At 48.2% G+C, this 14,550-nt stretch overlaps 2 protein-coding genes across 19 annotated transcripts in view; both read left to right on the forward strand.

The window, feature by feature from the left end:
• LOC147028199 (histone-lysine N-methyltransferase 2C-like) overlaps nt 1–14,550 on the forward strand; it is a 275,536-nt gene that overhangs the window by 33,365 nt on the left and 227,621 nt on the right. The gene's annotated exons all lie outside the window — the stretch shown is intronic.
• The window catches only part of LOC147028200 (uncharacterized), a 34,242-nt gene continuing 23,850 nt past the window's right edge, over nt 4,159–14,550 (forward strand). The window contains exon 1 of the mRNA XM_085880250.1: nt 4,159–4,244. Coding sequence (XP_085736376.1) covers nt 4,159–4,244 — 86 coding nt within the window. The remainder of the gene's footprint in view (nt 4,245–14,550) is intronic.

Below are 14,550 nucleotides of genomic sequence, written 5' to 3' on the forward strand. Positions count from 1 at the left end.
ACAACGAATGGATGCATGGACACAAACACGGTGCACGGGCCGCCACTGCAGGCCCGTGTTGTAGCTGCCAACAGGGCAGTTCTCGCAGCTTGCAAACTGTTGCCTTGATCCTGGCGCACATGGAAACGAACAGGGGGGGCAAAGCAAAAATTGAACGGGGCTGGTGAACGTGGGCAGTGGGCATGGCATGGCAAAGGCAGCAGGCAAACACAGCCCGCAGAAGAAGGCCGCTGCAGGCAAACACAGCCGGCAGATGAACTGGCCGGCACAGGCCTTGAAGAAAAACAGCCAGCCGGCAGATGAAGTGGGCCGGCACAGGCCTTGCAGCACAGCAGCTGCAGACGATCCAGCCGGCACAGACCTTGCAGCAAAATAACAGCTGCCGATGAAGTTGGCCGGCACAGGCCTTGCAGAAAAAAACAGCCAGCCGATGAAGCTGGCCAACCTTTGCCGTTCAGTGGAGGTTGGTGGAGGGGGTGCGGTGGTGCTGGCCACTTGGAAGGCGGGCTCGGACCTACCTACCTGTCTCCCTCCCACCTATCGCCTTTGCCTGTCACTGTACATACCCACTCCCTTAATTTGTCAAACCCCAATTTAGCCCCAACTTATTTTTTTTTTATTTTTACTTTTATGTTTACTTCCCCTCTATAAATCGTCCCCTAACCCCCTTTATCGTCCTTGTTCGGCTAACCTATCCTGTCACCTAGCCTACTCCCAACCCCTACGTTCCCTTCCCAGAGGGGAACAAGGGAGAGCTAGCGTCCTGTGCCGAGGCCCAACTCAAGCCTCAGAATGGCCTCCCCAGAGTTCGGCGATCTTAACACCAAGTAGGTCCAGCGGCCCACAACGACAGCGAGGGGATGGATGGTGCGGAGGGGTACATCTCCTAATCTACCCTAACCATTTAACTGTTAAACTACCCCGGGGCTTTCAACAAGCGCCTCTCGCTTAAACTATTGGTTCTAACAACCCAGATTCCCGTCGCCTGTGTTGGTGTCCTTACAATTTCGGGCCTCGCCCCCCAATTTTCTCTCCGTGCCCTCACACGGTCTCCTGGCTGGGACACGTGGCTCCCTCCGGCAGGCACGACCCTCTGCCGAATCTCCCGCTATGGCACCCCCGGGCACTACACTGCCTCCGAGCCTACCAGCTCCCTAACACCGGGGAGTGCCCCCCATGGCACCTCCCCTGAAACGCACACGTGGCAGGCCGGCCGGGAACCAGTCACGGGTGGACCTTTCGGTCACACCGCGATCGAGCCAATCAGCCCCCGCGTGGGATAGGGTTGCTCGCCAAATTCGACCTACCTAAGTACCCACGCGGAGGGTAGACCGGGCGATCGCACCTCGCCGCAGGTCGACTTCGGACACGGGCCACTTAAGCGACCCGTTCCGTACTATCAGAATAACCGAGCGGTGTTATCGTCGACCTCGACGGTTCGATTAATTATCGGGCGTATTCAGCCCACTACCAACCCTTTACGTGAAGCAAGATGAGGGTTCAATGGGGGAAAAGACGAAGCGAAGCGGGAGAACAGTTCAACAATAAAGCACATTTATTCGCGACGAACGGAAAGCACACAAATACAATTCCACCAAATGCACACAAAAAAAGAAAACACAATTCCATTTACACAAAAAGCAAACATAAAAGTGAAAACACAGTGCAGAGCTAATACCGACTACCGAGCACACGGCAACACTTATACAATTCTACTTCACAGACGGCGCCGACAACACATACCCAAAACCAAGGAAAAGAAATACCCTCAAGAATGAGGCGGCCTGAGGCCGAGACCGGGTCGGGCCTACCCGTCTGGTGATGAGACGCGGAGCGGCGATGGCCCCGCAACCCGCGGGCCTCGTGGACAGTGCCTGGCAGGGGGTGGGAACGGGGCCCCCTTGGTCGCACTATCTCAGCGCGGGGGGAAACAGGAGGGGGTTGCTGATGCTCGGGGTATAGAGGATCTTTATTATCCCTGGTGTGCGTCTCCACCTCGGCCAGGTCGCGCTGCCGGCCTCCCTCGGGCGTGCAGCTCCTGGCACCGACGCGAGCACCCCCTCGTCCGACTCTCTTCAGCTTCTCCAGCCACTGCAGGCTTCGGGCTCCAGTCTTCCACACTCGTCCCCTCCGTTCCGACTCCTTCTCGACTCCCTCTCGTTCTCGTTTGCGACTCTCTCTCGTCCTGCTGACTCTTTCTCGTTCTCGTTTGCGACTCTCTTCTGACTGACGAACACCGTCCTTTTATCCCCCCGTAACTTCGCCTTTGACCCCCTCCCTTTGACCTTTCACCTCGCTCCCCATTGGCCCGAGAAAAAGTGGGCGTGAAGGCTTTTTGATCCACAAATTTGCATATATCGATCGTTCTGGAGGCGGGGCCAAATCGCCCCTCGCTCACCGATTGGACGGCAAAAAGTGGGCGTGTGTCGTTTTTGATCCGTTTTTGAAGCACAAAATCCGTGATTTTGTACACGCTGTTCAACGTGCGCCCTACACGAGTCCAGCATCGGTGCCCATGAGTGGTGCGAGATGACGGTGATGCGATGGTGGCGAGTTGTGACGGTAAAGGTCATGGCGGTTGTGGTGAAGCGGCGTTGTGGTTGGTGGTGGTTGTTGTGGTTGTGATGGTGGCGATTGGTCCAAAATAAAGATAGTAAAAGAAAAACGGCTATCCTGAAGAGTCGCAGCACGTATAAATGACATGTATTCCCACTAGACAACGGGTTTGGGCCTAACTACACATGCACTTACCGAGATACCTCACCTAAGGGACCTGAATGGTGGTTTGCGAATTTGGTAACCACAACAATATATATATATATATATATATATATATATATATATATATATATATATATATATATATATATATATATATATATATATATATATATATATACATACATATATATATATATATAGAAGTGCACACCACTTTCGGATTTTTGATATGACCCCTGGGGGCCGGGCCAGAGGGGTTGGGGTCATGGGGGTCGATTTAAAAAAAAATTTGTCTTATAGCCTTTTTTTTAAGTGTATTTACCATTGTACATGGTAAATTATTTTATAAAGAACTTACTTATGTGGCCCCCATGAGTGAAAAATAGTCACAGGTTTTACTGTATTTATCTAATTGATTATGAATAATTATAATTAATATTATACACAGTTCATTCCTATGATTAAATTGATGCACAGTTCTATATTGCTGGACAGTGTTAAATTAATGTTTCATAAAATGTTGACATGCTTGCAATGACTTCTGATTTAGTAAACATAGTAAGTCTTTGGTCATAAAGCACATCAAATAGAAAAGAATAGTCAATCCATTTTGCAAGATAAAATTTCAGCTAGCGTTAATGGGACAAAGCAGTGCACGCGGGAATATGCGATGGTGTGCCATCGTCAACGTAGTTCTAGTTATATATGCTAACATGTTGATAAATAAATATTGGTGCATCTTGGACGATTGTGAGCATTTCACTCTGCGAACCACTTGAACGCCCTTTGTTTGTGTGGATTTGAAATCCTGGTGTCGCTTAGCCCGGATGCGAATGTGGACTCGTTCTCTAAACATGCTGACATTGACAGTGCAATCTGAATTGGCTTGTGGACGTTGTTAATGTATCGTGAAGCATTCTTGAAGAGCAGGCAAGCCTGTGTGTTCCTGGGCAGATTTCCTCTTCTTGCTTCGATTTTCCTTCTGGGATTGATTGAACTTGAAATCAAATCAATCCTCGCCTCTTTTGAGCTTAATTATCGGCCGTTACCATTTCCTTGCGCTGCACGGTAGAAAAACCAAAATACAATGCAATCAATAAATTCCCCACATTTGGCTACAACTCGATCGTTCCATGCAAAAAGCGGTTTGAGATTTTACTTCTCAATAAATAAAAAAAGTGATTGTACCATATTTGATTGATTGATATTCTTGTTGATAAATTTGGCTCCACATCATATGACTATCTATTTGATTGATTTTATTGGAATTATTTGCTATCGATCGAGGTGTATGAAGCAATTTTGTCCGAAATTTAAATGGAAATTTCCATAAAATCATATGATTAACCTCATGAACAAATGAGGGAGAAGAGGGTTTGTGGTTGGGGGAGGCGGGAAGGGAAACCATGTTTTGTTTGCATTATTTTTCAAGCCGACATGGCAAACAAGGCTCTCATAGACTCCGAGTCTTGGAGGTTGACAGTTCCATTCCGAACTGACAGTCAGACTAAAGAGTTGAAATGGTACGTACTGCTTCCTCACTCGACACTCAGCATTTAGAGAATAGAGCACAGACAAACCCCATGGGTTAGAATCCCATTGACGAGGCGAGGATGTTTTAATTGCTTTGCTGACTGATAGACACCACAATATGGCGTTGCCGATACCCAGAGCGCCCCGGAAAGTTCGGTCACTTCCCCCAAGGTCACCGGCTGTGTTTGTCTGAAGTCGATTCCTGTGTAGTCTGCATGCTGCATGTGTGTGGGACTTGTGTGACAGCTCTTCCACAAGACTTGCACGTTGAAAACAAAAGGCATCTCATCACCGATAATTATTCGATTGTAGTGCAATCTCTTAAAGCAATTGATTAATAAAAATTGTAAATTTCTCAATGCTGATTTTTATTTATTTAATTTAAATAAAAGCATCGTGCTTTGCAAAAATCAATTAATTATTTTTCTTTGTGTAAGTAATTTTTTTTCTTAATTTTGTGCTTTTTTTTTAAACCCCCCCCCCATTTATATTTTTCATATCGGTTGCCCTCAGTCACCTGTCGCTGGAACTTGTCCCAAGAGTGGCCCTCGAGTTTGCCCCACATTTGATTATATATCACGTGGTTCTCTCCCATGAATAGCCGTGTTTGCCCAAATGTCACCCTTTATTTGGTGCTGAGTCGAGCATGTTGTATTCCCTGAGCAAATTTGCACCCGTGATATTCTGAAATGGTTGGTGTCACCTCCAAGTTTGTCACGATATAGCTCGAGGATTTTTGGCCCTCAGGTCAGAGTGAGTCAGATATTGATAGTGGAGTTGTCTGCTTCTCTACTGGCTAAAAAAGTTAATTTGGTGTTTTTCTGATATTTTATTTTTCATATCAGTGCCCTCGGATTCACCTGTTGCTGCGACTTGTCCCAACAGTGTCCCTTAGGTTCATGCACTGAAACTTAAAACACAGGAAATGTTGTTGATGCGTTTGACTTGCACTTGTAAACGACTTGGTACTCATGCTGGTATATGATTGTTTTGCTGGTGAATGTCAGGTGATTGTGTTAATCACCCGAGGATAAATGCAGGGCATTAGCACAAAGGAATTTCCTCACACTGCGGCTAGATTCAGACCACTTCATTACCTTGCCACCAAAGGTGGATGGAGGTTATGCTTTCACCCCTGTCTGTTTGCCTGTCTGTGAGCAGGATATCTCAAAAAGTTAGACTGATTCGGACGAACCTTGGTGGACAGGTTGGGTGTGTGACTAGGACGAATTGATTAGATTTTTGTGGAAATTTGGATGCAGATCTGTCCTATCAGTGGGATGCAAAATGTAAATGGCTCAGCCTGGCAGAGGTATATGCTCTACCGTGTGGCATTCAAGTTTGTCATTGAATTATTTACGAAGACAAAACACCCTTCTATTGTTGTGGGGCCGGGTATCGGTGACGAGCACGACCACTAGAGGGAGCAGTAGAGTCGGCTCCACCGAACACACCAGAATTTAGGTCGTGACCCTCGGATAAATCCGAAGGTATGGGTCCCTTACAGGACCATGAATCGCCAATAATTAGACCGGCTGGAGTAGGGTTAATTACCAACTTCAATATACCTAAGTATCCATGCGGCAAAGCTTACCGGGGAATTCACACCCTCGGCAGGCCTCGAGCGAAACGAGCCGTTACCATGCTCGAACCGTGCGTAACCCTAGTGGATGGTTATCAAGGCCCGTCGGTCCAAATTTACAACTACGGCAACGGCGTTCTTCCTCACCCCCAATACGCACCGTGGAAAACCAATGGTAGAAAGGACAAGGACGAGCTGGTCCATTCAACAAGAGGGGAATTTATTTACAACAATAATTGGGGAATGAGGGGAGCACCTAAGGGCAGAGTTATCCGACTCAGCAATGCAAATAATGTACAACAAAAGCACTTAACAATTCTACTTCGGGACGGGCCCACACTCAGACACACACCCAAAGAAATGGACCCCGTCGGGTCTTTTATTGTCCCTTTCAGCTTGGAGGGAAGACGAGCTGAGGGGAGAGAATGTGCTGGCTCCCTGGCCGCGTTCGCACGGCTCGACATCCACACCTTCCTGGAGCTCCAGTCGCCAAAAGCACAGACCAGGGGAGCCAAACCCAGAGGAGGCGAGACGAGGTTGCCTCCCTTAATGAGATGGTCGACCGCTCGCTGTCATGCACCAGACGAGACACCTCCGATGCGCGGCATGCAGTCTGCCGCAGACCCAGACAGAAGCGCTCTTGTCGACAACTACTCACTGGCTTTGGATGCCAGGTTGGAAATGTCTGAATTGCAATGTCCTTTCCCACAAGAAATGTCTCACACACGTTGACCGGCTGCTTGACAAACGCCATGATCTCTGTCTCTCAACACTGGTCCCGACAACCACACTCTTCCTCTTTAGGAGGGAGGGGCTTCTTCTCCTGGCCACTCGCCTCCTGATTGGTTGGACCCATCGCGTGATTCCCAAGCCGTCTCCCATAGGACAGGCCCACGGTAGGTGGGGCAACTCCCACCCTTCTGGGTGGAGTCCCGATCGGAGGCGTTTGTAGCTCCGCCTCCCTCCTCACCTCCGACCACGTGCGCAATGGCGATGCTGTTGTGTGGGGGACGGGGCGGGTGAGATGCCAGCTCCTTGCCGATTGGCCAAAGAGGGACGCCATGCCCATGTTAAACTCCGCCCACACACGCGCTCGCTTGCTGGCAAGCAAAGAGCGCGGACAATGCCGAAAGCAGAGAGTTGTTGGGGGTCGTTGGTTGGGACGTAAAATCCTAACTATAAAATAACTGCGCAGCGCACGACACTTAATTCCCATTTGACAAGGAACGGGACCCTAACTAGAAACACATACTTACCGATATAACTGATCTATAAGGACTCTGGCTGTTGTGTGCTCATGGCTGCCAGATTCGTAACAGTATCATGTTTGCAAATATGGCAGAATTTTTGATCTTCCAAGGTCCTACCTGTGTGGGATGATAGACCACCTCATCCTTTCATATTGTTGCGGGCCGGGGGGTCGGGTGAGAAGACCACTCGGTGGGGGAAGCTACGTCAGTTCCCACCTGACACCCCGGAATTGAAGGCCGTCGCACACGGATAATTCCGTGATGCGGCGGGTCACTTAACCGACCCTGGATGCCAATAACTCAACTGCGTGACCTAGGGTCCTCCCGTCTATGGGTTAATTGGGTTACCTAATTAATCACGTGGTTTAATTACCGGGTAACATGCCCTCGGTACGCCATGTCCGAACCGGATCACTCTACCGGACTGGATCACTTTACCGGATCGGATGCAGCCGAGCGACACTGCCTAAGATGTACCGGCTAAAAGGAATGGATCGTTGGGAATAAAGTCCCGGCTAAGCGAGGATTAGGACCATGCTGGATCAATGGAAGAAAATACAAAGATGAGCTGGGAACATTCCTCATGATTTATTAACAGTGGGCGAGGAAAGATATGTGGCACATTGAAGATTCATTGGGGTGTGTTATGCAGGGATAGAAAGAAGCGTGTGGTGCGACAATAAACAGGCAACTTACAAAAGGAGACAGAGCAGACTTAATGCGAAAATAATAACAATAATAATAATGATAACAATCTTCTGCAGTCTTACTTATGCAGACAGGTGCCAGCGCGCACACGCACACGCACACAGACACAGAAAACCCGATGAAGAGGGAGTTTTGAACCAGGAATTGGGCACCGTAAAGGAGGAGCTTGAGTCGAGAAGGGGTGGAGTCCAGAGTGTGAGGCTGGAGTAGTAGGCGGGACCAGGAAGGCAGGTGGGGTCATCATCGAGGAGGCGGAGATGTGGAGCAGAGGCGGGTCGTGGCGGTGTCGACGAGACGAGGCAAGAGAAAGGTGGAGGGACTGATCCGGCCTTTATAGGACCTGCCGCGTGGGGGGAGGGGCTACCCAGAATCGAAACGTCACCACCTGAATTGGGCGCTCCGATTAGCCCTGACCCCTCACGTGGCCCGCTAACTTGGGCCGGAAACCGCCTCCCTTCGTTTCCGGCAAGGCCATCTCAAACAGCGGACATACTTCGCTCCGACTCCACAAGATGAGATGAATTGCCCACACCGAAATTGGCACATGAATCATCCTGCAAAACCCCCTGGGTGATCGGTCGAGGGTCCCGCATACCCGCTCGGGCATTCGACCAGCGTCGATCAACGCCCTTGTTCCGCGCGCGCCAATGTGGCCCGCACTGTACATTCCCTGACTCGATCGCAGCTTCGCTGACCGTAGAGAAGAGAAGACGTTCACTAACCGTGGAGATTCCACTGCTGCCAGCGAGGACCGAAGGTACACTATCATGGACAAATCCGTGCACGTGTCTGCTTTCGAGCACATTCCATACAGTGCACGCGGCTCCGCCATTATGCACGTGTCCAGCGCCCGCGTTCACATGACTCCGCTAGCGTGCATGCGGGGCGAACACCAATATGTGCCGGACACCGAGGCCGAAAAGAAACAAGCCGCTTCTACCCGCACACTCGTATCCTGCCCAACATGGCGTGGAGTCGTCTTTGTCGGCCTCCGTACGCATTTCGTGCAGCGTGGGTGTCGTGCTGGCTGTGTTTCCCGTGCCGTGAAAAACACCATTCGTGCAGCCTCTTAAGAGATTTATTCGCATGCCTTTTTAATGCAATCGGCAATTCTCCCCAGACCATCGGAAGCTCAGTCAATAATCCCGCACCAACAAGCACGCCACACGACTCAGCGCTGCACGCGCTGGCCTCCACGTGGCCCCACCTTACAGTGAAGGCACACTTGGCTCATTTACCTCAGGAATAATCATAAAAGAAGAAGAGTAGGGATGAAATGAAGAAGAAAATGATTTAAGCAATATTAGGTCATCGCAATGCACTCCCTTGTTGGCCCGCTAAACAAAAGGAAGGGGACTATCTACACGTATAAAAACGGAATAACTGTCTTGGGACACATCTGTTGTATACATGAGGTTCCGAGAACCGCAACAATATGTATCGTATTTTCGTAGTGTGGGCTTCAAAGATACTGCACAATATTAAGCACGAGCACAAGTGTGATGAAGAATTTCGTGCTGTTCGCGACGTGTATAATAATAGTCGTTGCTCCACTATTCATGTGTCTTTTATTGGAGGAAGAAAAAGCAACATTTTTTTTTTATTGGAGAGTGAAAAATTTTATTTTTGCTGAATGCAACCAGGTCGTGTCATCCAAAACATCAGAGCAAAACAATGAATTGCATTTACGTCGTACCTCGTGAGGTACGCTTCATTGCAATATAGTGATATTGTTTGATGTACAGATGTCGTCCTGCATTTGGGTTACTTGTTTTTTAGGAGGTTGGCGGCAGCATTTGCATTCCGGCCACTGTAAAACACTTCATTTCACAAAACCCATTTAACGCAAAGAAAACTGAAAACCCACTCTGTGGGAGTGCCTCCTGTGCTGCTGCCCTTCGCTGGGCAGCTCACTGGATAACGGAATTGGGCCAAAGCCTTTGGGACCTTCATTCTTTGATAGCAGGAAAAGCACTGGGTAAACTTCCTGGGTCATATTGCAGTAGTGTGTGGCGGAGTGGTGCTCAGGTGACTTCCACCAGACTGCGGTCTTCTTGGGTTAATCTGAGGCGGTCCCTTCGGGTGGGTGCCCTAGAAGTCCTATCGCGAAGAGAGGATGATCACCTGTCTCTGTAATCATCTGAGCTCCAGCATTTGAACGGCGGTATTCCAGCACTCTATGAGGTTCGGAGACTGGATAGTGGTGAGATCATGGTGGGTGGTTACACCTATAATTGGTCTGGTTACTCTGATGGTTACCATGCCCAAGGAGTTGCTGTAACTGTGTCCAATATGCTGACTCCCATGATGATTGAGGTAACACCGGTCAACGAGCGTATTATGAGACGAAGGATGAGTCAGTCCTTGGCCGTCGTTTCCCTGGTCTCTGTGTATGTTCTGACTGAGATAAGTGATCTCACTGTGAAGGACTTATTTTATGCCAAGGGATGGTTATGAGACATGTGTTGGTCCCCATGAGTCTGTAACTGGGAACCAGAATAGCACTAAATTCCTTGACTTTGCAAGAAGTCATGGACTTTGGGTGGCTGATTCATGGGCTCACCACTGGACTTGGCATTCCAATGCTGGTGATGTGGCAAAGGAGATCGATTATGTGCTCGTTAATGGTCGCTGAAGGATGATCCAGAACTGCAGGATCGACCGGAGTGCTGGACCACAAGCTTATTTTAGCAACTCTGAAGTTGCAGCTTAAATCCTGCAGAATGGTACCATCCCAGCCTAGGCTGGATATTGGCAAGCTCAAGGATGAGGGGGGATTTGAGGAGTTTGCAAACAGGGTGAGTGAGGATTTGGGGAGTCTGGGTGTTTTGGGGAATCCTGAAGACCTATGGAGTACCTTCAAGACTACCATCCTTGATGTTGCAGGTGGATGTCTTGGAACTCACCAAAGGGCGAAGAGGAATTTTGTCTCTCAAGGGACGCTGGATGCCAGGCTTCATGGCAGAACTGAGCTGATCAGGGAGTTGAGGCATAAAACTGTACATGCGCTGAGGGTGGACAATGAGGCCTATGTGCGAGAAATCTGTGAGGGGGTAGAGCATAATCTGTTGTCAAGTGATCCCCATCCTGCTTACAGGAGAATTTGTGCATTGCGTTCCTCCAAGCCCGTCCCTTGGTGTACTGCAGTTTATGCGGAGGGTGATCATCTCTTGACAGAGGAGTCCGAAGTGAAGACTTGCTGGGCCGGTTACTTTGAGCGGCTGTACTGGGCTGACCCATCAGCTGTTGAGTTGGATGTCAGGGGTGTTACTCTTCCTTTTGCTGACCCTCAAATCAACTGTGATCCACCTTCGTTTGTGGAAACACAGGCTGCGGTGAACCAGTTGAAATTTGGTAAAGCTCCAGGGATTTGTGGCATCCATGCTGAACTTCTCAAGGCTGGTGGAAATGCTGTACTCGTGTTGTTGCATGCAGTTCTTTGCTCTGTTTGGAACAAAGGTATCATCCCAACTGACTGTAAGAGGGACCTTGTTGTCTCTCTCTGAAAAGGGAAGGGTGACCAGCAGGACTGCAACAACTACCGAGTGGTGACGCTGCTCTCAGTACCAGGCAAGGTCTTTGCTCGGATAATTATTGATGGGGTTCACCAACATCTGCTTGAGAACCAGCACCAAGAGCAGTCAGGCTTTATATTATACCAAAGAGGTCAACGATTGAATCTATCCTTGCTCTTCGGGTCCTCAACAAACGCAGATCAGAGTTTCGGCAGGGGCTGCTTGCAGCTTCTGTTGATCTCTGCAAAGCGTTTGATTCAATTAATCGAGATGCCATCTCGAGGATTTTCTGTCTTCGTGAGGTGCCACTAAAACTTATCAATCTGATGTCGGAACTACACTGTGGTACTGGGATTGCTGAAAGATGTGGTGATACCATCTCTGACTTATTTCCAGTTGTTCCTGGAGTTCTTCAGAGAGGTGCACTATCCACCACACTTTTCAGCACTTGTATGGACTGGATTCTAGGGAGGATGTCGGAGAGATCAAGATGTCTGATCTTGATTTCGCTGACAATGCAGTCATCTTTGTGAAGACTGCGTATCCTTTTGAGGGGCTCGCGGTGCTGAATGAGGAGTTGGAGCCGCTGGGATTCCAGGCTTTTAATGACATCTTGGATGCTGCTATCTTGTTTGTACCTGTTTGTGGTGAGGATGTTTTGGTCACGGAGAGATTCATTGACCTTGGCAGTTATATTCATGTTTTCGCTGGCTGTGAGCCAGAGGTCAACACATGTCTGGGTTGGGCCTGGGGAGTCACAGATTCAATGGATCATGGGGTGTGGTCACGGATTCAATGGATCATTTTAGGCTACCCCCTAAAAACAAGTGTTTTTTAGGGGGTAGCCGACTTCAAGTTACATCTTCTCCGAGGGGGTTTGTCGAATCTGGCAGGGGTTTCTGTATTTGGTTAGCCCAATGACACCCCACGGAGCTCGATTTTTCATTTTCCTCCCAAGGTCAAGGTCACAAGGTCACGAACTTAGAAAATTGCAAATTTTGACATTAAAAAATCATACGACTGCCCAAACTTTGAGAGCTAGGATGACAATATTTTTTATGCATAATGTTGAGGTCATTCCCCACCTAAAGTCTTGAAACCATTTTGCTCTATCTCGAACACCTTGTCCGTGGCGCCCCCTTTAAGTTTGTTTTTACGCTGTCAGTACCTGTGTCAGTTCCTGTGCAGGAGGACGAAAGTCTGAGTCTTCAGGTACTTGGTGCTTCCAGTCTTGCTGAACAGATGCAAGACTTGGACTCTGACCAGGGATCTGAGACGGAGACTTAATTCCTTCGGTACCATGTCTCTTCGGAGAATTCTTGGCTATCGCTGGTCAGATTTTTTTGTCCAACGAGCGGTTGCTGAGAGAGACTCGGATGAGATTTGTTACCTGAATAGTCCGTGAGCGTCAGCTGCGGCTGTACGGTCATGTGACTCGTATTTCTGACGCTGATCCTGCTCACCAGATTCTCTCAGTAAGGGAGCCTCGTGAGTGGAGCAGGCTAACGGGCCGACCACATGCGAGATCAGCATCTCGAGGAGATAGGGATGGACCAGGCATCTGCCTGGGGGATGGCCAGACTTTGGCCCCTGGAGTACTAGCAGAACATGGAAGCAGCGACGTGCTGCTCTGGCACATGCTCCCTCCCGACCTGACCTGCCTCATCCTGAGCTTGTGCCTGATTACGAGTGGGACAGCCCCTCATCCGTCTCACCATTTCTGTCACCGTCATCGTCATCGTTATCTGGACTTCACTGTCAGTGTTAACAGTAATCAAAAGTATTTTTCTTCATTCAGGATTCTGTTTATCATATATTCAGCTCCGTCGGTATCAATTTTTTTTCCCTGATGTATTTTGTCCTCTCCCCTCCCCCCCCCCCCCGATTATCGATATATCGGTGGGCTCATACTTGTACATACCGGTGTATTGATATCAATATATATATATATTTTTTTTTTTTTTTTGACAGGTGAGAACAGAGACAGCTGGTAAGGCTGACCTGCATTTTACGTTAACATGTTGTGTGTAAAATACACACAGCGTGCACATGCTTCCCATTAAATAATACTAGTGCGTGCCCGTACGTGAGTGCAAAAAAAAACAGAAGAATTGTGATGTCATCGCACCGTGTCCTGTCATTGGTTTGGTAAATAAATAGCCATAACTTGGGAACCACTTGTCCGTTTAATATCAAACCTTGAAAAGGCACATCCTCAGGTCCCCAGCAATATACCTGGCAAGTTTCAATTTGATCGGACCATTGGTTGACGATAAACAGCGGTCGCAGACACACACACACACAGATTGCTGGGATTATAGATAGATGTATGGTCTTGCTGATCTCGTGCATGCTGTTGAGTTATAATTGGCACATGCGATGACGACATGTACAGTATTGATATCGGAAATCGGCACAGGGTGATATCGATATCGCATTGGTAATTAGCACAAGCCGGTATCGGTAATCGGCACAGGCTTTCTAAAGCACTCATTTTTCATATAAAATAAGCAATTGCTTTCGAAACAGCCACGAGGACAAAGAAAAACACGATCCCTCGGACGCTGCTGAGGTTAAAAGTTAAAACCTACTATATCTCCTTCTTTGCCAAGTATGTCTTGACATCATATGTTCAAGGCGTACCTGAGTTCATAAATTTGTGTTTTCACATTTCAAAGGTGGCCTGACTGTATTCTGTGCCCTCCTCTCCCCCAGCGAAAGGGGCACATTAACACACCCATTATATATCATGCTAACTCAGAGGAAAGATTATTCGGTGCTGCTTGTGCAGCATATGAAAACAAAAGAAACTGTCTTTCATCTGACAAGGAAGAGAAACTCATCTTTCTCAAAATGAATATGAGCTTTGTGTACTTTAAATCTTAAGATTGTTAAACGTGGCATTTTCCTTAATTTGAACAATACGAGCATGGGTAACAAGGGGAGCACGGGTAACAAGGGAACGCTTGGTCTCCCGCTGAGCTTGTTAAATCACCCCCACTAGTGTGCTGATTCCACCATTTATAACACTGAGCAGGGGTCACACTTTATTATTGGTTGACGAAAAAATATTTTCACGAAAAAAATAATTGGTTCATGAAAAAATATTTTCATGAAAAAAAAAAGTGACCACTATATTCGTTATTGTTGTGTGTCTGTCTGTCTGTCTGTCTGTCTGTCTGTCTGTCCCGAGCATAGCTCCGTGGGTTTTGATCCGATACTGATAAAATTTTGGTGGGAG

Source organism: Eptatretus burgeri, chromosome 4 (genome assembly GCF_056783735.1).
Source record: "Eptatretus burgeri isolate ZD-2024b chromosome 4, Ebu_testis_v1, whole genome shotgun sequence".
Classification (NCBI taxonomy): domain Eukaryota; kingdom Metazoa; phylum Chordata; class Myxini; order Myxiniformes; family Myxinidae; genus Eptatretus; species Eptatretus burgeri.